This window comes from Arvicanthis niloticus, chromosome 8 (genome assembly GCF_011762505.2).
Source record: "Arvicanthis niloticus isolate mArvNil1 chromosome 8, mArvNil1.pat.X, whole genome shotgun sequence".
Taxonomy (NCBI): domain Eukaryota; kingdom Metazoa; phylum Chordata; class Mammalia; order Rodentia; family Muridae; genus Arvicanthis; species Arvicanthis niloticus.
Window position 1 is genome coordinate 86,471,796 of NC_047665.1, and position 27,605 is coordinate 86,499,400.

Genomic DNA, 27,605 nt, shown 5'->3' on the forward strand with positions numbered 1-27,605 from the left:
TCTAGATAAATGGTAGGTGTCCAGCGGGCACCTGTCAGAGGCATTAGAATTCGTGAGCAATGTTAGAAGGAGTACAGGTAAAGGAGATGCAGCTTACAGCACAAGGAAGACTCTGTAAACTGGATGGTGGGCTCATACATGTGACCCAGAGCCTCTTTCATAGGGGAAAAAGAGCTCTACTAAGCTGACAGAACAGTCCAGGAACCAGAAATGGAGATGTCTCAAAAGCAGAATACAATGAGAACGAGACAGGCGTGTGAGGGCCTTCCTCATTTGTGGTTAGGGAACACAACCTATACTTGGAAACCTGCAGGGGTAGGAGGCAAACACAGGGACAACCCTGCAGGGAAGAGGAGCAACTGACAATGCCAACAATGCCACTATGGTGAACCCTCCTGCTCCATCTTCTTATACCCCAGCCTCTATGGGCCCAGACAAATGCTGACATTACTCCCAGTCAGTCCTAAGAGGAAGAAGAAGACCAAGGCCTCAGGACAGGAGAGCTGCTTGGCAGCCTTGCTGGGAAAAGCAATGCTGACACATTTAACAAAAGAAGATGGCAGTCTGGAGTGCAAGCTCAGGAGCAGACTGAGTACTCTCCACGGCTTCAAATACATAGACCACCAGTGCAGCCAGAGGAGCAGTCTTGGAGGAATTTGGGAATTCCTTATAACAAAAGAAAGCACAAGGAGTATAGAAAACACAGAGTGGAATGGCTGCTCAGCCTTCTGGCTCAGAACAGCCTGATCCAGAGAAGCACACCTTAGGATAAAAATCTGAACCAAGCCAAGTCACCTCCACAAAGACCTCTCCTCTAACGTAGAGAGGCTCCTGCAGCTTTGTATAAGACACCAAGGTGAGTCTCAGGAACAGAGTACAGGAATGAGACCACAGGTGTGGCTAGTGCTCTGAATCGCCCTCTTACCTTGTGCATCTGATGCATGTTGTCCTGGGGGTACCCTCCAGGCCCCTGGGTGGGCATGGGATGTCCTGCTGAAGGAGGTCCTGGGCTTGGCCCCATCATGCTGTGAGCAGAACCTGGTGAGGGGCCAGGGCTAGGGCCCAGCATTGCACCAGGTGAAGGGCCAGGACCTGGGGAAGGGCCAGGCCGAGGAGTTCCACCCAGGGGTGGGTCTGGAGTAGACATCTTTACAAGAGCTACAGGCAGTGATCTCCTGTTGGCAAAAAAAAAATTTCTGGTCATCCTAGAATCTGGGACATGGGTTCAGTTATGTCAAGAACAGCAAAGAAGGGCCCAAAGGTCAGTCATATTCACCCAGCACACAGTGCCCCATCTTGCAGGTCTTACACAAACCTTTGTTCCAAACTTTTCTTTTATTCTTTTTGAAGAAAACAATGTTATCTCAGGAAAATCAGCTCAGAAAGCAGGAAATAAAAGTACAGGTCCATGATCCCAGTAATAGGGAGGCAGAGGGTCTCTTAATTTGAGTTTAGCCTGGCCTACACAAGTTCCAGGCCAACCAGGACTGCACAGTGAGACCCTGTCTCACTCCCCCCTACAACCACCAATTACTTCTAGGTATTGCCCCAGCCTTATCTAAATATCATATGGTAGTTAAAGTAACAGACTGGTGAAACCGACTTTTTGGGTATGTTAAATAACCACAATAGGAAGCTACACTGATGTGGTCAGAGGGAGAATGTCCTCCCCTTACCTCCAAGATCAACTAGGTCCTTAGGGGACTGTGGGGCAACTCTCAAATTGTCCTTTAACTGTGGCATCATCTGTTCTCTTGCTCATAAAGGTCATAGACAGACAGACAGACAGACAGACAGACACACACACACACACACACACACACACAATTAGTGAGCTCTGATCAGCATCCAATCCACAAAGAAAAAAGGTCAACACAGAGAGAAAATTCCCTCCATACTTCCAAGCAAAGCCACAGTAAAGGCCTTTAACATGTCCTTATAGAGATGAGCAACTGGTAAAGGAAGGCTGGAGGAGCCAGAGGTTCTCCCCAGGGCCCATGATCCTTGAGAACCAAATCCTTAACTCATCTTGTCAGTTAAGAAAGAAAATGAGTCCAGGCATGGTGGCACACACTTTTAATTTCAGCAGAGGAAGGCAGAGGCAGGTAGATCTTTGTGAGTTTGAAACCACCTGGTCTACACAGACTTACTTCTAGACCATACAGACCCTGTCTCAAACAACAAACAAAAGAACAACAACAAAAAGAACAACAACAAAAACAACGAGGGCAAAGAGAAAAACACTGTCCACATAAAAGACTTCAGACCTTGATTCACTGAAGCACCTACTTACAGCCAAGAGAGACATGTTAAATGATCACTAAACTACTTACCTCTCTCACTCTAGAAGTAATCTAGAGGGGTTCCAGCCCCTCCACAGCTATCAAAGTCCCTGAAAGCCTATCTTGAGTTCATCACTCTAGAGATCACCTCAGGGACCACAGAAAAACCAGGAGCCAATAGATGGTAAGGCTATTATGAGCCCAACAAAAAATTCTAACGGGGAGCAGGAGAGATTATTTAACAAGGTGAAAGTAAGGGACTAGAAGTTCAAGGTTAACTTTGGCTACATAGTGAACTCCAGATCCATCCTGGGCTACAGTATCTCAAAAACAAAAACAAGTTTGGTGTGGTGGCTCATATCCTTAATCCTAACACTCAGAAGGTAAACAGGCAGAGTTCAAAGCCAGCTGGTCTACATAGAGAGTTTTAGAACAGCCAGGAGGACACAGAGACCCCATCTCAAAACAAGTAAACAAATCAAAACAAAAAAGAAGGAAAGAGAAAAGAAGAGAAAGCTCAATCAGTCAATCAATTGGATCAGAGTGAACTCCCAGAGAGTGGGACATAGATGAGCCATCTTTCTGATAAACAATACAAAGGGCTGAGGGGTAAAGAGTGTTAGTCTGCCCTTCAAACCTCTTAAGGCTTACTGACCTTCCCATTTAGCAAGGAAAGAGAAAGACCAAGACTCAAACAACATGAAACTCTACTCCATAAATTCAACAGAAGTAAACTCTTAGCAAATGGCACAGCCTTTCTAGAAAAGGCCATAATATGAAGATACATTACAATTTGGGGCTGGGAGCAGCTTAATGGGTAAGGTACCTGTCATATAAACACGGAACCCAAGTTTTAATCCTCAGCACTCTTGTAAAAGCTGAACACAACAGTGCCCATCTGTAACCCTAACAACAGGAGCACGATCCTACGGGCCTTCTGGCTGGTTAGTCTAGCTGGATCACATGTTCCAGATTCAGTTAAGAATAAGGTCAAAGAATAAGGTGAAGAACAACTAAGGAAAACACCGACCTCACCTCTACATGCATACACAAACGTATACACTCATTCACACACACATCCAGACACACACTAAAAGAAGAAATAAATGTATTAACATTTAAAAGACAAATTCAGGGACAGGCATGGTATTACACACCTGAAATTCCATTATTCAGGACACTGGGCACAGAGAGCTACAGCCTATCTCAAAAATGGGGTTTGGGGTGAGGGTACTGGCAAGATGATTCAGCTAGTAAAGGCATTTGCTGTCAAACCTAATCTGAGTTCAAACTCTAGGACCCACATGGTAAAAGAAGAGAACTGAGTTTTATAGACTGTCTTCTTTAAGACGTGTGCCACGACAACACACAAGCCCTGGGACTAGCACATACTCAAATAAAGGCATGTATGGAGGCCAGAGGATAACCTTGGGTCTCTCACATTTGAGACAGGATCTACATACAAAATACACAGATACAAAAACACAAAAATAAAACAGAATATAAAGGGCTCAAGAAATAGCTCAGTGGTTAGGAATGTTTGCTGCTCAAGTGGGAGTGGCAGCTCACGTTCCTAATCTCGGCACTCAGGTGGCACAGGCAGGTGGATCTCCATGAGCTCAAGATCAGCCTGGTCTACACAGCAGGTTCCAGGATAGCCAGAAGTACATAATAGAGACTCAGTCTCAAAAAAAAAAAAAAAGAAGAAGAAGAAGAAGAAATAAAGAAAGGGAGGGGGTGGACTGGCTAGAGATATGGCTCTGAGGTTAAGAGCTGTGGCTGCTCTTCCAGAGGTCCTGAGTTCAATTCCCAGTAACAACATTGTGGTCCATAACCATCTATAATGAGATCTGGTGCTCTCTTCTGGCTGTAGGCAGAACACTGTATATATAATAAATAAATCTTTAGAAAAGAAAAAAAAAAGTGCTTGTTGCTCTTCTGTAAGACCCGAGTTTAGGGGCTGGAGAGACAGCTCAGCAGTTAAGAGCACTGACCACTCTTCCAGAGATCCTGAGTTCAATTCCCAGCAACCACATGGTGGCTCACAACAGTAGGATCTGATGCCCTCTTCTGTTGTATCTGAATACAGCTACAGTGTATGCATATAAAATAAATAAATATCCTTAAAAAAAAGATAGACCTGAGTTTAGTTCCCAGCACCCACACCAGGTGGCTGACAGCCCCTGTAATTCCAGCTCTAGAGAATCTTCTGGCTTTCATGGGCATTCAACTCAAGTGCACACACACATACAATGAAAAATAAATATATATGTATTTATATATGCACACACACACACACACACACACACACACACACACAGTGGTTTCTTGTAATTTTTTTGAGACAAGGTCTTACTATATAGATCAGACCAGCCTGGAACTCAAGAGATCCACCTGGATTAAAATCATTTGTGATGATACCCATCCTATATAATGGAAGGAAGGAAGGAAGGAAGGAAGGAAGGAAGGAAGGAAGGAAGGAAGGAAGAAAGAAAGAAAGGCAGGAAGAAAGAGAGAGAGAGAGAAACAAACTAAGTCACTCACTCAGGGCTCAGGTGTAATTGAGTGAAACAGCACATGAATAGTGTACATGAAGAAGTCTTAGGTTTACCCCAGGACAATAATAGACCTTCTCTCAAAGGTGAATGGCATTTCTAATGACACCCAAGATTATCCTCTGGCCTCCACATGCAAATACATGCCCTTGTGCAACACAATAAAAAGAACTGTGAGGGCTCATGAGATGGCTCACACTCATATACATACCACAAACATATGTATATTTAACAACAACAACAACAAAATTAAACCATGGGAAAGTTATTTCTTTATAGCTACCCAAACCAAAAGCATTGTAACAACTCTGTAGCCTGAGACAGGGTCTGAGATACAACTCCCTTTTATCTAAATTGCCTTTCCTGGTGATGCCATAATACATTCTTATCACTAAGAGATACAGAAACAGAAATCAGAAGTCATTTGTGAAGTCCCAAAACTTGCCTTCATTTGGTTGAAGAAAACACTGTATCTCAGGCAGAGAAAGCAGATCAGGGTATGGTGGTGCACTTCCAAGGGTTGACCTCGGGTAGGGGAAGGGGCTGGTGGTTCCTCAGGGCGCCTGGGCTTCCTGCAGTGCCCTTCAAAACAGTCTTTCTCAGCACTTAACTGGCCAGCTCTTCTACGGTTTTTCTCTATGGCTGATTTTATCAATTAAGTCTCCAAAACAGGAGTGTGAAAACCCTGCTAGGCCAGCCAGGGCTACACGGTGAGACTTTCTCTCAAAACCAAACAAAAACCCCACTGGCTGTACAAGCATGAGGCCCTGAGTTCAATTCCTCAGCACCCATGTACAAAGCTTTACATGGTTATATATGCCTATAATCCCAGTACTGGGAGATGAAGACAAATTCTTCAGCTAGAACAAGCTTCAGGTTCAGGAAGAGACCCTGAAAATAAAGAAAATCAGGAGTTCTTGAGGTTTCACAACCAATTTGATATTAGCCTGGGAAACTGTCTTCAATGAAAACACAAAACCAACACAAAAATTGAAAGGAGACGACAATTTTCTAGATAGAAGGTTAAAAATCCAAACTGCTTCTGGGGCTGGAGAGATGGCTCAGGGATAAGAGCAAGAGCACTGGCTGCTCTTCCAAAGGAACTAGGTTCAATTCCCAGCACCCACACAGCAGGGAGCAATGGTGTAACTCCAGTTCTGGGCAATCCAATATGTATCTTCTGGTACCAGAACCAGTAACAAAAGTGGTGCACTAATACACCATGCAGACAAAACACTTACAAACATTTTTTTTATTTTTTTATTTTTTTATTTTTATTTTTTTTCCCACGAGATGACACGGGAAGACGGGAGAGACGGCGGCGGGACTCGAACCGGCGCACCAAGAGACGGGGCGCCCTCTGCGGGTGGGAGCCTTAAGGGCCGAGCCACTGGCGGTTCGCTACAAACATTTTTTTAAAAGTCTAAACTGTTTCCATTCAGTTTTAAAGCTAATCAGAAGAAAAAGTAGAGTAGGTAGGTGGGAGGAGGGCAGGTAGATCTGATTTCAAGGCCAGTTTAGTCTACAGAGCTAGTTCTAGGATAGCCAGGGCTACTCAAAGAAACCCAGTTTCAATAAATAAAGAACTGATCAAATAAATAAATAAATAAATAAATAAATAAATAAATAAATCCTGACTGCTAGGAACCTAGGTCCAATAAACAAAGCTACAGGCGCTTGCTACCTGAAGAAAGCATTAATCCTATTGGCTCCCCCACTTCCTAGGCAGCTAGAGGAGCATGGTAAAGCTGAAGCAGACTACAAGCAGCACCAGAAAACTCCAGTTCATCATCTCCTTACAACCCCAAACCTAGTACAAGCCAACTTCCCCTTTGTCAATGAGCTGTAAGCAAGGGCACATGACTGCTATGGCCTCTGCTCAACAATATTCCTGAACTGACTTCATTTTGTTTTCTAAGAAATCTCATTGGGTAGCCCAAGCTGGATCTCTAGATTCTGCAGACCTTAATTTCCCACCGACAGGGTTACACAGGTGCCTGAGCACCCAGCTTAATATCACCGTTTGAGGACCAGACCTGTTCTCACAGGCCTTTAATCACAACACTTGAGGCAGCAGTAGGCAGACCTCGAATTAAGAAGCCAGGCCAGTCTTGATCTACATAGAGACATATCCAGGAAAGCAAATGTAGCACAGACCCTGTCTCAAAAAGAAAAAAAGCAAAGAAAAAAGAAAAGAAAAAAAAAAAAGAAAAAGGAAAAAGATGAACTTTTGAAGGTTTATTAGTTACTTACTGTTGTGATAAGACACCGTGACTAAAGGACAACTTAAGGAAAAGAGACTGTAGTCTGGTTTATGGTTCCAAAGGACTAAGAGTCCATCATGTCTCTGTGGAAGTATGGCAGCAAGTGGCAGGCATGGCAGCAAGAGGGAGCTGTGAAAGTAGGGTAAGGCTATACACTCTTAATTCCCTTCCTAACTGAGCTACTTCCTCTAGCAAGGTCTACTAAGCCTTCCCAGACAGCACCACCAACTGGGGCTCAAATGCTTGAGATTATGAGAACCATGACCATGTAAACCACCACATAAAGTACAAGAGGCTCTTGCAAGTGTCACTTGGGGGCTGAAGCAACAGCTCTTTAAGGAGGCCAGAGTTCAGTTCCCAATGCATACAAATCCAGTGTTCCAAGAGCTTTGACACCCTCCTGGCTTCCTTGGGTACTTACACACGTGACATATGCATCCACATACAAATAAAAATCAAAAGAAAAACAGCACTTGCTCCTCTAGTTGCTGCCTCTGAAACACCAGGCTGCAGAAAAGCCAGAAAATGTTCAAAGCCACCATCAGCTAAGCAGCCTACAAATACTGGGAAAGAACAAGGGACCTTTGCACAGGGACCAGAAGACGAGTGCATCAAGCTTCACTAACAAAACAATAAGGGTTGGGAAGAGGGTTCAGTGAGCACAGCACTTCCTCTGAAACCATCATGGTTGAGTTCCAGCACCCATGTAAATACTAACTGCTTGTAGCCACCACAGCAACCGGTTTGTAGACTAGACCAAACAATGCACTATGGTTTCAAAAGCTCAAAATACAAAGTACTTATAAATTAAGGCAGATGTTCATTATCACCTCTGAGCCACCACACACGTGATGGTTGCATGAGCCTAATTCCAGCACTAAGGAGGTGACAGGAAGACCTTGGGGCTCACTAGCCAATCTAAATGAGAAAATGAGCATACTCCAGGTTCAGTGAGACAAGATTAGGGGCTGGAGAGGATAGATCAATGACTAAGAACAGTTGCTGTAAATAAAAAAATAAATAAATAATATTATTGCTTGGTCAAAGTGTACAGACCCAAAAGAACAAAAATATATATATAAAAAATAATGTGAGCCAAGGACACAAAAACAAATTTAAAAAACAAACCAAAAAATAAAACAAAAAACAAACCAAACAAAAACACTTGCTGCTCTTGCAGAGGACCTGAATTAAATTCCCAGCACCTGTGGGACCACCCGTAACTCTAGCTCCATGGGATCCAATATCCTCTTCTGGCCTCCAGGGCACTTGCATTCACATGCAAAAACTCAATACAGAAAATTCAATTGTCAATCATAAAAAGAAATTAGTCTTAGAAATTGTGTATGGTGCTGAGCGGTGGTGAAGCATACTTTTAATCTCAGCACAGGCAGAGACAGAGGCAGAGACAAACTCTTTGAGTTTGAGGCCAGCCTGTCTACAGAGATAGTTCTAGGACAGCCAGGGCTACACAAAGAAACCCTGTTGGAAAGAAAGAGAGGGAGAGAAAGTGGAAGGGAGGGAGGGGCGAGGGAGGGAGAAGAAACTGTGTATGGTATCTGGGATCCTGCATTCTATTTTCATTCACTTGAAAACCACTTAAGATCTCAGCACTGGGGCACTGGCTCTCAGATGGCTCTGTGGCTAAGAGCAAGGGCTGCTCTTAGGACCCAGGTTCAAATCCCAGCACCTACAATCATACAACCACAACTGTCCGTAATTCCAGGTTCCACAGGATCTGACATCCTCACACAGACATACTTGGAGGCAGAACACCAATATAAAACAACAACAACAAAAAAAAAAAAAAAAAAAAAACAAAACAAAACAAAACCCCAAAAACAAACAAACAAACAAACAAAAAACACCTCAGTATCACAGGCCCTGAGAGAGCCAGGTTGGCCTCATCATCCTAAGAGATTTTTATGAATTCAACAGTGATTTGGGGGGCTACAAGGATATAGCACACTTAGCCTTTCCACCCCTTGGATGAGCTTTTCACTACAGGCTAGGCTGTTCCCAGTCCCCACATCTGAAGTAAGGTTACACAAATCTGTTCTGTCCATATCCTTTCTCTTGTTTAAGGTTGGTTTCACCACCACTAAGGCCTCTCACTAGCTCCCACTAGCTTGCTGTATACACAAATAATGTAGGTGGGAGAAGCTCCCACCTGGGGCACAAAAGACGATGAATGACAGAGAAGCAGGGAGCGACAGGACCTCCAGAGGTCACTGAACCTCTTACAGGCAGAGGACGTACTGGGAAGTCAACAGCAATGGCTACCATGGGCATCATACAGGTCTGCCTGGATTCCAGATTAAATTCCAAGGGCACAGTGAGATGGCCCACACTGCCATTCTCCTGAGACTTTTAGAACACACAAGAAGCACCTCAGATGTCCCTGATGGACATCTCCACTGTCACGGGTGCTGGAACAACTGTCATGTAGCCACCTGCATCCAGAGCCAGTGAGGCATATCAGCTGGCAAAGCAACTTAACACTGACAGTCACCACTGTTAAAAATGGACATATTGCTTGTTTTTCTGTTGTTGGTCTATACAGTGTGTTTTATTATTTCACGCATGGGGGTGTTTTGCTTGCATGGATGTCTGTATAATTCCCTGTACAGTACCCAAAGAGGCCAGAAGAAAGCATAGGATCTCCTAGGAATGGAGTTACAGACTGCTGTGAACCACCGTGTGCCTCTTAGGAATGGAACCTGGATCCTCTGAAAGAGCTGCCAGTACTTTAAAAAAAAAAAAAAAAAAAAAACCTTTTAATTTTTTGAGACAAGGTTTCTCTGTGTAGCTCTGGCTATTCTAAAACTCAATCAGTAGACCAGGCTGTCCTCCAGCTCATAGAGATTCACCTGCCTCTGCCTCCTGAGAGCTGTGATCAAAGGCACCACCACCCAGCTGAGCTGCCAGTACTCTTAACCACTGAGCTATCATCTTTCCATCCCTCCAGATCCATGTTTTCTATAGACTGTGTCTGTGCTTGTGTTGACTGGAGATAGACTCTAGGGCCTAGTGCATAGTAGGCTACTACTAAGCTAGATCACAGCCCCAAATTCTTGGTTAAAAACAAAACAAATCAAAATCACTGAACTCTCAAGTATTTTTCAATGCTACTACAACTTATAAAAGCACAGAACCCTTGCTAGCCACTCAGTGAGATGCTATGGTACGCCTTACAATGAAGTCAGAAAAATGAAACACCAATGCCTTAAGCCAAGTGTAGTATCCAAGCCTATAAACCCAGTCCTTGTAAGGCTGAGATAAGAGGATCGCCATTAGTTTGAGGCCAGCCTGAAATATGTGGTAAGACCCTATCAAAAAGGAAAACAAACAAACAAACAAACAGTAAAAGGTCACCTTCAACTATGTAGCAAACTCCAGGCCAACCTAGGCTATGCAAGACACTGTCTCAAAAAAATAATTAGTACATGCCTTTAATTCCAGCACTTGGAAGTCAAAGGCAGGAGGATCTCTTGAGTTCAAAACCAGCCTGGTCTACAGATCAAGTTCTAGGATAGTCAGGGCTATACAGAGAAACACTGTCTTAAAAAAACAAAACAAACAAAAAGTTCAGAGCAATCAAGATGGCTCAGCAGGGTAAAGGCATGTGCTGGCTGGTTTTATGTCAACTTGACACATCAACTAAAGTTATCTGAAAGGAGGAAACCTCAACTGAGAAAATGATTCTGTATGATCTGGCTGTAAGGCATTTTCTTAATTACGGATTGATGGGGAGGATCCAACCCACCCTGGGTGGGACCATCCTTAGGCTGGTGGTCTTGGGTTTTATAAGAAAAGCAGACTGAGCAAGCCAGTAAGCAGCACCCCTCCATACCTTCTACATCAGCTCCTGCATCCAGCCACATTTCTGCCCTGTTAGAGTTCCAGTACTGACTTCTGATGACCAGCAATATTGAAGTGTAAGCCAAATAAACCCTTTTTCCCCCAACTTGCTTTTGGTTTCAATGCAGCAATAAAAACCCAGGGCATTTGCCACTTGCCCAAAGATCTGAGTTTGAACCTTATAACTCACTTCACTGAAGAACTAGTTCGTGAAAGTTGACCTCTGACCTCCTGACTATTTTTTACACACACACACACACACACACACACACACACACACACACACGCTGTAAAACAAAGCAGTCTTGAGTGCTGGGTGTGGTGGAGCACTCGGGAGGCAGAGGCAGGTGGAACTGTGAGTTTGAGGCCAGCCTGGTCTAAGTAATGAGTTCCAAGTCAGCCCTGCTACACAATGAGACCATGTTTTGTTTTGTTTTTTTTAAAAAAAGCCAGCCAGCCGGGCGGTGGTGGCGCACGCCTTTAATCCCAGCACTTGGGAGGCAGAGGCAGGTGGATTTCTGAGTTCAAGGCTAGCCTGGTCTACAGAGTGAGCTCCAGGACAGCCAGGGCTACACAGAGAAACCCTGTCTTGAAAAACAAACAAACAAACAAACAAACAAACAAAGTAAAGCCGGGCAGTGGTGGCACACACCTTTAATCCCAGCACTTGGTGCAGGCGGATTTCTGAGTTCGAGGCCAGCCTGGTCTACAGAGGAAGTTCCAGGACAGCCAGGGCTACATAGAGAAACCCTGTCTCGGGAAACAAACAACAAAACAAAAAAAAAAAAAACACAACACCCAAACAAACAAACAAACAAAAAAAAAACAACAGCCATTTTTTTCCTATTCTCTATGCTGGCATCCCTTTCTGCAAAAGCAGTGTATTACAAAATGTCTCACTTCCAGTAATTTCTTGCTTTGACAGAGCAAGGATCTGTTTCCCACAGTGGAAAGACAGAGTAATGAGCTCTTCTCCCTTTTGCATGTGCACGCACAAAATAAATTTGCAAAAATTAAATATGCACTAGAAAAGACTAACAATCAATGAATGAGCTAATAAGATAAAAACAAGATTCTTTCTAGAACTAGGAATGGACAGTAAATATTTTAAGTGTTCAACATGAGATCTGGGAAGAAGATTCAAAGGTTAAGAACACTTGCTGCTCTTGCAAAAAGACCCAAGTTCAGCTCCCAACACCCATACCTACCACAAAAAAACAGAGAGCATAGCCTAATGGCAAAGCACTTTCCTACTGCTGTGAAGACATCAGCAGCCAAGGCTTGTATGTGGGCTGCTGAGTCCACGACCACTGCAGAGGGGAGCATGGCTCCAGGCAAGCGTGGTCCTGCAGCGGTAGCTGAGAACTTACGTTTGATATACAAGGAAGGAGCAGAGAGATTCTCAAGCTCACCCCCACTGAAACACCTCCTTTAACAAAGACACATATCTTAATCCTTCCTAAAACCAGTTCTGCCAGGCTTTCAAATATATGAGCCTATGAGGGCTATTCTCATTCAAACCACCACACCTATCATATGTAAACTCTGGGTTGTCCCCAGCACCACAAAAAAGAATTAATAGAAATGAAACTAGAACAGTAACTTTAACAAATAATGTCCATGCCAGGCGGTAGTGGCTCACACCTTTAATCCCAGAACTCTGGAGGCAGAGGCAGGCAGATGAAGGACAGCCTGGGCTACACAGAAAAACCCTGTCTCAACAAACAAACAAAAATCAAATGGTATTCACTATAGTTAGCAGATTCGCCTGTCATTTCATTCAAGCCTATCATCAGGTTCAGTGACAGCCAATGGTACCTGTTTGACAGGTGAGTGCCAGGACTCAGGGGCTGCCTATGAATTAGAGAACACTGAAGAACTAGCACCCTTGACAGCAAGACGGATCAGCAGGTAAAAACACTTGCTACCAATATGATGACCTGAAATTCAATTCCCAGGACCCATATGGTAGGAGAAAATCCACTCCTGAAAGTTGTCCTCTGACCTCCATATATCACCCAAAATATCACTCACAAACAAAAACTTCTAAGTTCAAAAAAAGAACTAACACCTTTCACACACACCTACAAACAAACCACCAAACCAGGACCCCAGACTTCACCAGTGACTTCATCACTTTCAAAACAGTGGCATCTGAGGCTAGAAGAGGCTAGAAGGTCTGGAAAGTTCAAAGCCAAACAGCAGCAACAAATATTTATTGCTTTGGATCTTGTACCACTCACCCAAGTTCATCCCTCCCAAGGCCCCTCCTCTCCTGTCCCACTACTGCCAGCTTCCAACTGCACTGCTGGAGACCAGACAGAGCAGTAGCTCTGCTGGCACCACTCCATTCCCAGCTATGGGGTGGGGGAGACACATCGTCCCTAATTTTGAATGAAGGTTCCTCCTCTATGCACCCTTCTAGACTTATACCCACCACTGCTCCCTTGGGCAACCACTCTGTTCCTTCACAAGATAGGCTGTGAGGCTTCAATGGCAGACCAAAGGGTTGGAGATATATATATATATAGCAATATATGTATATATCATATATATATATCATGTCTAGCAATGCACAAGGCCATGGGTTCCAGGCCCAAAATGAACAAACAACACCAACAACAAAAAAAAAAAACCCACATTCATAAAAAAATAACAAAATCAAAACAATGCTTGCTGGGTACTAGCTTGGTGGTACAACACTTCCCTAGCATGTACAGGGTCAACAACACAAAAATTCAACACACTTAGCGGCTTAGGAACAGGAGAAATGACTCAACAGGTAAAGCAATTGCACTGAAAACTGACGACCTGAGTTTAATCCCAGGAACCCACGTGATGAAGGGGAAAACTGACTTCCATACACAAATAAATAAGGAATTGCAACACTTAAACTAGCTTGGCACTGGTGGCTCACAGCTTGAATCCCAGCGCTCTGGAGGCAGAGGCAGGCAGATCTCTCAGTTCAGCTAGAAGCCAGCCTGGTCTACAAAGCAAGTTCCAGGACAGCCAGGGCTGCACAGAGAGACCCTGCCTCAAAAACCAAACAAATAAAACCGATTTAATTAAAAAAGAAAACAAACACAAGGGGGCCCAAGGGGCTTGGCTTTGCAAGAGTTTAATTCCAGCACTCAGAGGGCAGAGGTGGGCAGATCTGTGTGAGTTTGAGGCCAGCCTGATAACCGAGTCTCAGGACAGCCAGAAGGGCATGGGAGGAGTCAAAACAAACCCAATCCTTAATGAACTAATACACATTCAGGCCAAGGAGAAATGTCCCCATATTTACAGCCCATTCCCCTACCAAACATGTTAACACAAAGTAGGGATTCAACTATCTGCTGGACCAGTCAATAACAGTGCAGGAAGCCTGGCTGAATATGTTATCCAGCACTTGGGAGGGGGAGGAAGACGAGCATGAGGAATTTAAGACTAGCCTGGTCTACATGAGGAGGTGGAGGTCAGCCTTGGTTATAAGATCCTGTCTTCAAAATCAGAATAATGATGATGCAGGAACTATTTGCCTAGTTTTCCCCAATCCTATCGGTAAAAAGTAATTCCCTAGTACAAAGGAGGAAACCAAGAGGTTTGGAGAGATTGGCCATTTCGCCTAAGGTCACACAGCTTGCTGACAGCCGGCGCTGGGCATCAAACTCAAAGCCTGTCTGTCAATTCAAACAAAAAACTTGTTTCCAGTTCCTGAGAAGTCATTGGAGGTAAAAGCCGATGCCTTCGGACCCGCACAAACACTTGCCTTCGATGTTTTAAAATAAAAAGCCCTATCTGAAAATGGGACGAGCCAAGGGACTCAAAAGAAAAACAATGCCGCCGTGAGCAAACGTTTCCAGGCAGCTTTCACTTTTTAGGCAAATATTTTGAAGCCACGGGAGAAATTCTTTACTTTTCCTTCAAAATCTGCAATAATGGAATTTATCGAAAATAAAAATAGAAAAAGTGAGGTCTAGAGACCGAAGAGGGTTCACGACTGCGTCCAAGCTACACTGGGCATCAATATCTGAGGTAAAATGTTGCTCCCAACGCCCGACCATGAGGCATCACACCCGTTACAAACGAGGCCAGAAAAGCCCACGACACCTAGCCACTGTTGAAAGTTGGGGTGCACAGAAATTAAAGTGGGGAATCTGGACCTCTGGAACGTCAATGGGAAGGAGCTTTGTCCCAAGACCCCACGAGAACGCGCGTGCGGCCTTCACGCGGCCCAGAGCCACCAGCCTCGCCGGCCACAGAGCCTGGAAGACACCGCGGTCTCGCTACACTGCGGCCTGAGCCGCGCGCGCAAGGCTTCTTGACCCTCAGGCGCCGCCGTACCCCGACCCCGCTCTGATCGCCCGGCTGCCCCCTCCCCCTCCCGGCGCCTCGGCTTCATTCAAACCGTCTTCCCCTGGCCCCGGGAGCCTCGTTCCGCCCGGGAGTCTCCATTCCTTACCTGGAGGTACCGGCGCCGTAACCTTCCTGGCGCCGCCCCCAACCCTCCACGAGGGGTCGGAGACAGAGTGGGCGTCTCGCTTCTCCTCAGGAAACAAAGAAGCTGTCGCCGCCGCTGCCAAGCTAGTGGGAAAGCCTCGCGCGCGTGCCCGCTCAGCTTCGGCAGGCCGCCCCCCCCAGCATACACGCAGCCCGCGCGCCCGCTACGCGCGCCCCCGCCTTCCTTTCTACTTCTGCTTCCGCTGCCCGTCCGGCTTCGTGCGCGCGCCAGCCCACCCTTCCGCTCCCTGTGCGCATGCTCAGCCATTCGCTGTGCGCATGAGCACCGGTCCTTTGAGGCAGCGAGATGGTGGGCGGGTCCAGAAGCCGCACAAGATTCTGCTGCACCGCCCCTGTGGGGCTCTGGGCGGCTCTGCGCAAGCGCACACCTATATCCAAGGCACGAAATTGGGCCTCCAACCGAGAAGCATGCGCAGAGGGGGTAGCACTGCAGCGACGCTTAATGTTGGCGGAGGGGGCTGGGTGGTCTAGATGGGAGATAGTAATGATGAAAGGGGAATCCTTAGGCTCGGAAATGAGCACCTAAGGGGGGGGAAAGTGAAGCCCACAGATGGCCAGACTGTCCAAGGACAGGGCAGAGCAGACGCTGAGCTAAGGGCAGGCCTGGGAAACGCTTTGATCCTGGAGCGGCCCTGCCTGCTCTGCAAGGCTCTGCCCTGACCACATTTCCTGCAGAACCTGCTAAGGCCCAGTAATTAGCTTCCCAAATATTTATTGAGTTGCAATCGGCTATGAGCCGCCCTCTGGTTCACAATCTGTGGGGAGCCGGATGAATAAGTAAAATGCACAGGGTGTAAGGTAGAAATAGCCGTGGTCACAATTTTCCTTACGATTTCTGATGTGTTTATAAAAAGATAAAGAGATAAACAGTATGTTCTGTGGGTGTGTGATGAGGTATGGGGGAAGGGGATGTCTGAGCGGCCCCATGCATCTCTTCTTCCTGAGGGACCAGCCACACCCGGTATAGTAGAGCGTAGGTTATTCCTGGTATAGGGAGGGGAGCCAGGAGGGTAGTAAAGCCAGGCAAAGGGAGAAAGGAGAGAGAGAGAAGCAGAAGAGTAGAGGCTGTCCATGGGCGCATGGAGAGATTGGGAAGGGAAGGGGCGAGGGGGACAGAGGGATCAAAAGAGCAAGCGATCCCTTTTATAGTGGGTCAGGCCTTCCTGGCTATAGCCAGGTAACTGTGGGGTTGGAGTTTAGACAGAATGCTAACAATTTCGAAGAAAGCCATTATCCTTGGAAGGATGACTGAGTGGAGAACTCTGTACAGATGTGGGGATTTCCAGGCCTCTGGTTGGGTTTTAAAAATATTTGGTGTTGGCCAGGCAGGTTTTGGGAGGCAGAGGCAGGTGGATCTCTGAGTTTGTTACCAACTTGTTTCTTGTTTTTGTTGCTTGTCTTTGGTTTTGTTTTTTTTTTTATTAAAGATTTATTTATTTTATGAATATAAGTACACTGTAGCTATCTTCAGACACACCAGAAGAGGGAATCAGATCCCACTACAAATGGTTGTGAGCCACCATGTGGTTGCTGGGAATTGAACTCAGGACCTCTAGAAGAGCAGTCAGTGCTCTTAACCTCTGCGCCTTCTCTCTCCAGCCCCCTTGGTTTTTTTGTTTTTTGTTTTTGTTTTGTTTTGGTTTTTTGTTTTTTGAGACAGGGTTTCTCTGTGTAGCCCTGGCTGTCCTGGAACTCACTCTGTAGACCAGGCTGGCTTGATGTGGTTTTTAAGACCACGTTTCTTTGTGTAGCCCTGACTGTCCTGGCACTTGCTCTGTGTCTTCCTTCCTGAGTGCTGCATGCATGTCAGAATACAGCTTGATCTTTCTTCTACATAGTGAGGTTCCAGGGCAGCCATGGATATAAAATGAGACCTTCTCTAAATAAACAAACAAAAAAGGTTGTTTTCTGTCACAAAGTAGAACAAAAAATGTTTCAGGCCATTAAATCACTGGCAGTGATCCCCCTGCTACTGCCTCCTAAACGCTAGGATTACAGACCCAAGCTACCAAGACTGGTCGACTCATGGTATTTTTGGTTGGCTGCTTTTTTGTTTTGTTTTGTTTTGTTTTTTTTTTTTGAGGACAGAGTTTCTCTGTGTAGCTCTGGCTGACCTGGAACTGGATCTTGAAACCAGGGTGACCTCGAACTGAGATCTACCTGCCTCTACCCCCCAAGTCTGGGACAAAAGACATGCACCACCACATCCAGCTCACTTTTGGTTTTAAGGTTTGTTTTCAGACATGGTTTTGTGGCATTTGTCCTTAATCAAAGCAAGCTGATCTTTCCTTGTGGCCAACTTTATCCACATAGTGAGTTCAGGCCAGCCAAGGTTACATAATGAGATTTTCTCCAAAAAATAAATTTTGGTGGCTGGTAAGATGGCACAGCAGTTAAGAGCACTTGCTCTTACAAAGGACCCACGTTCATTTCCCAACACCTCTGGGGGGCGGGGCTACCTATGCAGCCAGAACTGCTTTCAACTTAGGAGCCACCAAAGCTTTCTCCTGAGTACTAGGATTACAGACAACACCATGTCCAAATTACATACTAGAATTTTTTTTTTTTTTTTGGTCTCCAGAGTGCTGTGATTAAAGGTATTTGCTACATTACTATCCATACTAGATTTTTAATTTTTTATTATATATATATTTAAAAAATTGTTTTTGCATTTTGGTTTTTTTTTTTGTTGTTGTTGTTGTTGTTTTTGTTTTTCAACACAGGGTTTCTCTGTGTAGCTCTTCATTGGCTGGCCTCAAATTTGGAGATTTGCTTGCTGTTGCCTCCTGAGTGCTGGGACTAAAGGTGTGCACCATCACCACCTGGCTAGATTTCTTTTTTTAAGTATCATCTTATACTTAATGTATAATTCTTGCTTGTAGTGTGTGACTAGCATGCATGAAACCCTGGGTTCCATCACCAACAGAGTAAACTAGGCATATAGGCATAGAGATACATACCTGTTGTCTCAGAAAGAAATGTAGAGGCACGAAGATCTGTAATGCAAAGTCATCCTCAGCTACAAAGTGAATTTGAGACCAGCTGGGCTATATGAGACTTCTTCAAAGGGCAAAAAAAGAGAAAGTGGGTGGGAGGTGGGTGGTGATAAACAGGGACCAGGCTGCTTGGCTATCAAGTGGGCAGCTCTGTGAAACACTTAACCTGCATCAACAAATTAGGTCTTTTCCATTCCAGATAGGTACATACCAAGAAAATCATGAACAAGAGTACAAATATATACAGAAGCTGGGCCAGATATAAACCAGACTTCATTGTTAGCACACAAGTATGCTGGATGCAACATCAGGTCTTGTCTTCTCCATCTGTAAAACGGAAGCAGTAACTTCTACTAGGAACTCTCAGGACCAAGCCAACTGACAGCTTTCTAAACCTTATTGTTGAGGAAGTGGACAAGTAGGGTCTGGACCTCTTTATTGTCCTGGTTAGTTTTGTCAACTTGAAACACACTTGAATCACCATGGAAAATGAATCTCAGTTGACAAACTGCCTCCATTAGACTGGACTGTGGTAATGTGTGTGAATGATTGCCTTGACTAACGAATGATTGATGTGGAACCATCAACCCACTGTGGGCAGCACAATCCCTATGCAGATGGGCCTCAGCTGTGTAAGAAAGCCAGCTGAGCATAAACCAGTGAGCAAAGCAGTAAGCAACATTTCTCCATGGTTTCTGCCTCTATACTCCTGCCTTTAGTTCCTGCACTGACTTCTCTCAATGATGGAAGTATAAGCTGAAATAAAGTCTTTCCTCTCCAAGTTGCTTTTGGTCTATCACAGCTACAGAAAAGTAATAAATACACTGTTTCCTTTTCCGCTTAACCTTTTTTTTTTTTATTTTATTTATTGAGAAAGGTTTTGTGTGTGTGTGTGTGTAGCCCCACTGTCCTGGAAATGGCTCTGTAGACCAGGCTGTCCTGGAACTCACAGACATCCACCTGACTCTGCCTCCCATTGCTGGGATTAAAGGCATGTGGCACCACGTCCAAGGTAAAATGGGTTTAAAAAAATTGTATTATGGGCACACACTTTTAATCTCCTAGCACTCGAGAGGCAAGCAGATATTTGTTTTTTATTTTAAGATTTATTTTATGTATGTTGAGTACTCAGTAGGCTGTCACTCTCTTCAGACACACCAGAAGAGGGCGTTGGATCCCATTACAGATGCTTGTGAGCCACCACGTGATTGCTGGGAATTGAACTCATGAGCGAGTGCTCTTAACCACTGAGCCATCTCTCCAGCCCACAAGCAGATATTTGTGAGTTTGGGACCAGCCTGTGTGTGTAGGTATATGCACATGAGTGCAGGTGCCCACAGAGGCTAGAAAAGTTGATTCCTACTGCAGCTGGAATTATAGACAACTGTCAGCCTGATGTGGTCACTGGAAATTGAACCCTGGTTCTCTGCAAGAGCAGGAAGTTTGGTTTTGTTACTGTTTGTCTGGTTTTTTTTTGTTTTGTTTTGTTTTTTGTTTTTTTGGGGGGGTGTGTGGTTTTTTGTTGTTGTTGTTGTTTTTTTGTTTGTTTTTTGTTTTTTGGTTTTTTTTTTGGGGGGGGGTTTGGTTTTTTTCAAGAAAGGGTTTCTCTTGGCTGTCCTGGAACTCACTCTGTAGACTAGGCTGGCCTTGAACTCAGAAATCCGCCTGCCTCTGCCTCCAAGTGCTGGGACTAAAGGCGTGCGCCACAGAGTTTCTTTTCATAGCCCTGTCTGTCCTGGAACTTGATCATTAAATGAGGCTGTCCTGGAACTCAGAGCTCCACCTGCCTCTGCCTCCTAAGTACTGGAACTAAATGCATTTGCCACCACATTGGTTGTGGGCGTTTGGAAACAGGGTCTCATTATGCAGTCCTGGCTGTCCTAGAACTCTCCATGTAGATCAACCTGGCCACAATCTCAGAGATCATCAGCCTGTGTCTGGCTCTCAACTGCTGGGATTAAAGGCATGCACCACCACTGCCTGGTTCACTTTGAAATTCTTTAAAAAAATTTTTTTTATTTATTTTAAATATGTGGATACACTGTCAATTCAGACACACCAGAAGAGGGCATCAGATCTCGTTACAGGTGGTTGTGAACCACCATGTAGTTACTGGGAATTGAACTCAGGACCTCTGGCAGAGCATTCAGTGCTCTTAACTGCTGAGTCATCTCTCCAGCCCTCATCTTGAAAATTTTTAAAAATACTTTTTATGGGGTCAGAGAAATGGCTCAGTGGTTGGGAGCAGAGTCTGCAGTTTGCAGTTCGATCACAGGCTCAGGATTTTAATTTACACATATTTGAAAATTAAGAAAAAATCAAGCAGGTGGAGATTGTTGCAGGGTTTGCAAAGGGTTGATGAGGCTATGAAACTTGTGGGGGCATTGCAGCCTGGCTGCCACTCCCGCTGCCATTCCAGGAAATGCATATAGAATTACTATGGATTTGGAGGGTTGTTTTCTACTGTTCTTTTGCATCCTGGTGACTGTGTGTGTGTGTGGGGGGGGGGGGTTTACATCTAGTGTGCCTGCTTGTAATTTTAAATAATTCATGAAGTGATATCACTGGAAAGTTTTGCCTCAAAAAATGGCTAATAGCCCTACTTTATGTCAAAAATTTGTTGCTGCTTCAATACAAGAAATTAGGACTTTGAATCTTTTAGTGTATATTATTCATTATATGGACATTTTATTAGCTGATTCCTCTGAAGTTTTACTACGAGCGAGCCTTTACTCTTACACAACAAGCTTTAAAATTTTGTTGCTCCAGAAAAGATTCAAAGGCAATATCTTTTTCAATATTTGGGACATCAGTTAGTTATATCCCCAAAAAATTATGGCATAGAAAATTCAAGTAAAAAAAAAGATAATTTACTTACTTTAAATTATTTTTTAAAAGTTGTTAGGAGGTATTCATTGGCTAAGACCTCATCTTAAGCTCTGTTTGATATTCTCAAGGGGGATGCAAACCCTGGTTCCCCTGGACAATTAACTGATGAGGGATGAAGAGCTTTGCAGAAAGTAGAGGAAGCTATTAGCCAACAACAGATACATTATATAGACTTATCAATTGTTGGCTCCTTGCATCCTTGCTACAACTCAAGCGCCCACAGCAATCCTTTGGCAAAAGGGACCATTAATGTGGATTCATCTTTCTTCATCTCCAAGTAAAGTTTTAACATCCTATTATGAAGCTGTTGCTATGTTAATACAGAATTGTGGATAGAATCACAGAAATATTTTGTGAAAAAAACTGATAAAATATTTATTCCTTATTCCAAACAGCAATTAAATTGGTTATTGCAGAATACTGATATCTGGCTTATTGCATGTGCAAATTTTTCAGGCAAAATTGATAATCATTATCCAAAAGGCAAGGTGTTACAATTTTCCTCTAAGGGTGCAGCCCATAGAAAATGCACTTACTGTATTTACAGAGGGCTCATCTAATGGAAAGGCAGCATATGTAATTGGATCACATGTTCATTCTCTTGAGTTTCCCTTGCTTCCGCACAAATAATTAAACTATGTGCTGTAGCCACTGTTTTTGAAATACTGAAAAACCAAGCTTTTAATTTGTATACTGATAGTCAATACATAGCTCATGGTTGACAATTACTTGAAACTGTTCCTTTGGGCTGGAGAGATGGCTCAGCAGTTAAGAGCACTGACTGCTCTTCCAGAGGTCCTGAGTTCAATTCCCAGCAACCACATGGTGGCTCAGAACCATCTGTAATGAGATCCGATACCCTTTTCTGATGTGTCTGAAGAAAGCAATGGTGTACTCATATACATAAAATAAATAAATAAATAAATAAATAAATAAATAAAAAAGAAAGAAACTGTTCCTTTTTTAGATACTGCTAATTCTCAAGTTTTGCAATTATTTATGCAAATACAACTCAATTTAGGAGAAAGTACTAGCCAGGCGGTGGTGGCGCATGCTTTTAATCCCAGCACTTGGGAGGCAGAAGCAGGCTGATTTCTGAGTTCGAGGCCAGCCTGGTCTACAGAGTGAGCTCCAGGACAGCCAGGGCTACACAGAGAAACCCTGTCTCCAAAAACCATTAAAAAAACAAAAACAAAAACAAAAACAAAAAAAAAAAAAAAACAGGAGAAGCAACTAAAAATGTAATTAGTCATTGTCTGCGTTGTTTTTCTATACTATGTGTTCCCAATCAGATTAAAACAGATAATGGAATTGGCTATTGCAGTCAAGAATTTGAAACTTTCTGTTGACAATTTAATATTACCCATATTACTGGGATTCCTTATAATCCTCAAGGACAAGGTATTGTGGAACAGGCCCATGAAACTTAAAAACAATATCTTAAAAATAAAAAAGGGGGAGTTATATCCCCATACACCACAAATTATTTAAATCATGTTCTTTTTATTTTAAAATTTTAAAATTTGGATATCAAGGAACTCTCTGCTGAGTGTCTATGGCACCCTACAACTAGGCATACTTATTTATGCCTAAGTGAAATGAAAGGCTCCACTTACTGGCATATGGCATGGTCCTGATCAGGTATTTAATATGGGAAAGAGAGCATGTTTGTGTTTTTTCCTCAGGATGCTGAAGGAGCTGGTGGCTGCCAGAGCGACAGGTGAGACATGCTGATGCCCAGAAAAAGAATGATGCTGACCTGTGAGCTTGCTGAGTGACCTGACAATGGTGATTGGGAAGTTGTATTGGACATATGTTCCCGACCCACCTTTGCTTGCCTATATCCCAGATTGGACAAACTGCCTTGCCTCAAGTTTTTAGACTTTTTGGGACAGAGAACATGAAGACTGTGGAAACTGCCTTCAAAAAATTAATCAAATAAAGAAGTTATAATGACTTTTCTTTCTCCTTTAATGTGACCAGTTATTCTGACACAATCATAGACTAGTATAAAAATAAATACAATATTGGAAATAACAGTCTTCATTTGGAAGACTGGTTCTGGACATTTTCAGAGACATATTTGGAAGTTAGCTGCAGTTCTTTTTTAAGATATGTTAGCAATAGATAAAATTGGGACAGGATCTTGACATCAGACAAGTGTTAGTGCATGTGTTAAGGCTCTTAATCTTTTATTAATTGGTAGTGTTAAAATTACTTTTGTTTCTTCTACAGTATTTAATATAAGTTGTATTGATTGTACAGTTTCTAATTGTGTTAGTGTGTTGAAACCTTGCATGTCTGTTATGGTGGTCTATCAATCAGCTTTTGTTTTATTGTCTGTGAGTATTACAGAAACTTGGTATTCTGAAAAAAGCTTGTAAATACTGGAAGAAGTGAGTCAGGCTTTAAGCAGAAGCAAGAGGGTAGTGGGCTTGATTATTGCTGGTACAGCAGCTTTAATTACATTAGTAGCTCTAGCACCACCGCTTCTGCAATTGACACAAGAAGTTAAGACAGCTACTTTTGTTAATCATTTAGCAAAAAATGTTACTAATGTTCTGAGTATTCAAGAGGATTTGGATAGGTGTTGGAACAACGAATCGATGCTCTTTATGATACTATTCAAATTATTGGAGAGGAGGTTCAGAGTTTAAGAGTAAGGAGCCATCTCGAGTGTCATGCTAAATACCAATGGATTTGTGTCACTTATAAAATTTACAATGATAGTCATTATAATTAGGAAAAAGTTCAAAGACTCTTGCAGGGTATTTGGCATAATTCTAACACCTCTCTGGATGTTTTAACTTTACATAGTGAGATGAATTTAAAGAATGCCACTCTGTTGAGCTTTGATGCTATAGATACTGCTGATAAAATTATTCATGGCCTGAGGTCAGTATTTCCATCTTGGTCAAGCTTCAAGAATGGTATATATAGTTTGATAATGCTAGCCCTTTTGGTCCTGGGAATACTTTTATTCCTGCCAATCATGTTAAAGCTTGTCTTTAACAACATCAACATGTTGGTGGCCAAAGTACATGAAAAAAAAAAAAAGCTTGAAACTGAAAATGGACCCCCAAACAGAGTTATTAATTTAACAGGCTGGCAAGCCAAGGATGAGTAAGATTCTGCACAGAGCCTTACCAATCTAAGACAGAAATGCATTGCTTTTGATAATGTGTATTCCACCATGGGTAAGGAAGGCATTGTTGTCAGAACAACCTAAGACAGACTCAGTCTTCCTTTATGAAATAAAAAAGGGAGAGATGTGGAGAGCTTTGGGGGCTGCCTGGCAGGAGGAATCTGAAGTCCTGGTCAAGGACAAGGAAATGGGCTTCAGGAAGGAATCTGACATTGGGCCATGGCAAGGAAGTAATTTCAGGCAGGAATCTAAATCTTAGGCTAGAACAAAGAAATAGGCTTCAGGCATGAAAATGACTTTGGGCTAGGACAGGGAAGAAGGCTCAGATATTTTAGTCATCCTGATAAACCTTTAGAAATAGTGAACATGGTACTTTGTTTATTGCCTTACTTGTTCTTTGACTATTTGTGTTTATTGCTTTGCTTGTTCCTTGACTATTTGCATCTATTGTCTTGCTTATTCTTCAACCTAGAACTGACCTTACTAATTGCATGTAATTAAAATGGTATAAAAGCAGATTGGGAAAAAATAAACCTGCCTCAGCCTCAGAACTGGCTAGCGTCATGCTACAATGTTAATTGTCTTTTTTCTTTTTAATCCTCACTGCTGTGCTAGAGAACCTGTTGACTGACTGAAGTTTCTTAGTCATGGTTGATTTTAGAGAAATGCTTTGCACTTTCTTTAGGTTGAACTCAAACTCATGACCCTGTCTCAGCTCCTGAGCACTGGAATTACACTGCCGAGCCCTACCACTACCAGATGGAAACTTTTATGGATTCCCATGCTCATGGTAAGCAGACCCTGGAATGTGGCCCAGATGTGATGGAACTCGCCAACAATACTGTCTACCCTTATTCTGTCTCTTCTGCCTTTTCTTGTACGTTCTCCATCCTTTTTCCTGCTTTGGGGAGGAAAATGCACATTCATCACACATGGAGATCAGGGGACAAGTTAGGGGAGTCAATGTTTTCCTTCTATAGTATTTTACCATCTGGGAATCCAAATTAGGTCCATTAGGCTTGGTGGCAAGTATCTTTATCCACTGGGCCTTTTGCCCTCACCCATTTTTTTGTTTGTTGGTTAGAGATGGAATCTTGTATAACCTAAAATGGCATTGAACAACTAGCCAAAAATGACCTTGAACTTCTGACTCTCTTAAGTGCTGAGATTATAGGTGCATACCACCATGCCTAGTTTATTCAGTTCTGATAACCAAACCTTCAGCTTTCTGCATGCTAGGTCACTGAACCACAGCCTCTGGCACCAAGGTGAAGTATCCAGTGTGAAGTCTAGTGGGTGGGGCCTGTGAGACTCAGTTAAATAGGTTATGTAACCCTGAGCTAACACCATCTGAAACCATGACTCACTAAAGTCACTGACAGGGTTGGAGAGATGGCTCAGTGGTTAAGAGCGCTGGCTGTTCTTCCAGAACAGTTCAGTTACTAGCACCCACATGGAAGCTCCCAACCATCTATAACTGTAGTCCTATAGGATCTGATGTGCAGATGAACATGCAGACAAAACACCCATGTTCAAAGAAATATATAAATAAATCTTGAGCCAGGCAGTAGTAGTGTTTGCCTTTACTCCCAGCACCTTGTAGACAGAGGCAGGGGCATCTCTGAGTTCCAGGCCAGCATGATCTACAGAGTGAGTTCAAGGCCAGCTGGAGCTACATTGGTAGATCTGTCCTATCAGAAGGGTGATGAGAGCCAGGCCTCATGAATTTGTGACTTTCTCTTGTCTTTCTTTCTGTCTCCTTCCTCCCCACCTCTTGCTTTTCCCCCTTCCTTCTTTTCACTCACCTTTTTCTTTTTTCTAATTTTTTTGGAGGAAGGTGTTTTGTTGTTGTTGTTGATGTTGCTGTTTTGGTTTGGTTTCTTTATGCCTTCAAAACAGGACATTTCTGTATAACCCTGGTTGTCCTGGAACTTGCTTTGTAGACCAGGCTGGCCTCAAACTCAAATCGGTGCTGGGACTGAAGTTGTGTGCCACCACCACCCTGCAAGGAGGGCATTTTGAAACAGAGATTTGCATCATCTGTAAAGCAGATCAGGCTCTCTCTCAGCAACCCTCTGCCTTGGCTTCTCACCGGCATGAAATACCATGAATAAAATGTTATCCATACAATGGAGTATGATCCATTCTTCCTTAGAAGAGTGGAAATTCTGACATGCCCCATCTTATAGGTTTAATATGTCCCACAAAGGCCTGGGATTTTCCCAGTGAAAACATCTGCCTAGCATGTCTGAAGCCCTGGGTTCAAATCTAAGTATGAAGAAAACAGAAATATTCTCTATAGTCTCCTGTGTTGAACATTTTGTCCCCAGCCACTGCAAGTATTAGGTGGTTGTGAAAACTTTCTGGGGTGGACCCAGGAGACTGTTGGTGCTGGCTAGTCTTATGTCAATTTGACATACAATCTAGACTTACCTGAAAGGAAGGACTCTTAATTGAGGAATGCCTCCATAAGACCTGGCTGTAGAACATTTTCTTAATTAGTTATTGATGGGGTAAGGCCCATTCCATTGTGGGTGGTTCCATCTTTGGACTGGTGGTCCTGGATTCTATAAGGAATCAGGAAGCTACTGGGAGCAAGCCAGTAAGCCACACTCCACCACAGCTTCTACTTCAGCTACTGCTTCCAAGTTCCTGCCCTGTTTGAGTGCCTGTCTATGCTTCCTCCAATGATGAACTACTATCTGGAATTGTAAGCCAAATAAACCCTTTCCTTCCCAACTTGCTTTTGTTCATGGTGTTTCCTCAGAGTAATAAAAACCATAAGACAGCTCGACAGTGGTGGTGCATGCCTTTAATCCCAGCACTCAGGAGGCAGAGGCAGGCGGATCTGTCTACAGAGTGAGTTCCAGTGAGTTCCAGGATATCCAGGACTACACAGAGAAACGTTTCGAGTAGAAAAAAGAAAGAAAAAAAGAAAGAAAGAAGCCCTAAGACACTGTCCAATTTTCCACTGTTATGGATGCAGACCTGAGTCCAGAGGACACCTACCTAGACTGCCACATTTGATGTCCACAAACAAGGAACTGGATCAAGGATAAATGAAAAGTAACAACCATAGAGACAGGAACTGTACAGAAGGCTCAGGTGTA

At 43.6% G+C, this 27,605-nt stretch overlaps 1 protein-coding gene across 6 annotated transcripts in view; it reads right to left on the reverse strand.

Moving 5' to 3' along the window:
• Smarca4 (SWI/SNF related BAF chromatin remodeling complex subunit ATPase 4) overlaps nt 1-15,714 on the reverse strand; it is an 86,187-nt gene extending 70,473 nt beyond the window's left edge. For 5 of the 6 annotated variants that reach the window (XM_034510591.3, XM_034510592.3, XM_034510590.3 and 2 more), the window contains exons 1-2: nt 15,407-15,551; nt 926-1,175 (exon numbers count right to left, since the gene is read on the reverse strand). In XM_034510591.3, the coding sequence (XP_034366482.1) occupies nt 926-1,147 (222 nt within the window). In that variant the 5' untranslated portion in view covers nt 1,148-1,175; nt 15,407-15,551. Of the gene's footprint in view, nt 1-925; nt 1,176-15,406 lie in introns of all 6 variants that reach the window. The other variant, XM_034510593.2, reaches the window with a different exon arrangement.
• Between the last annotated feature and the right edge of the window lie 11,891 nt (nt 15,715-27,605).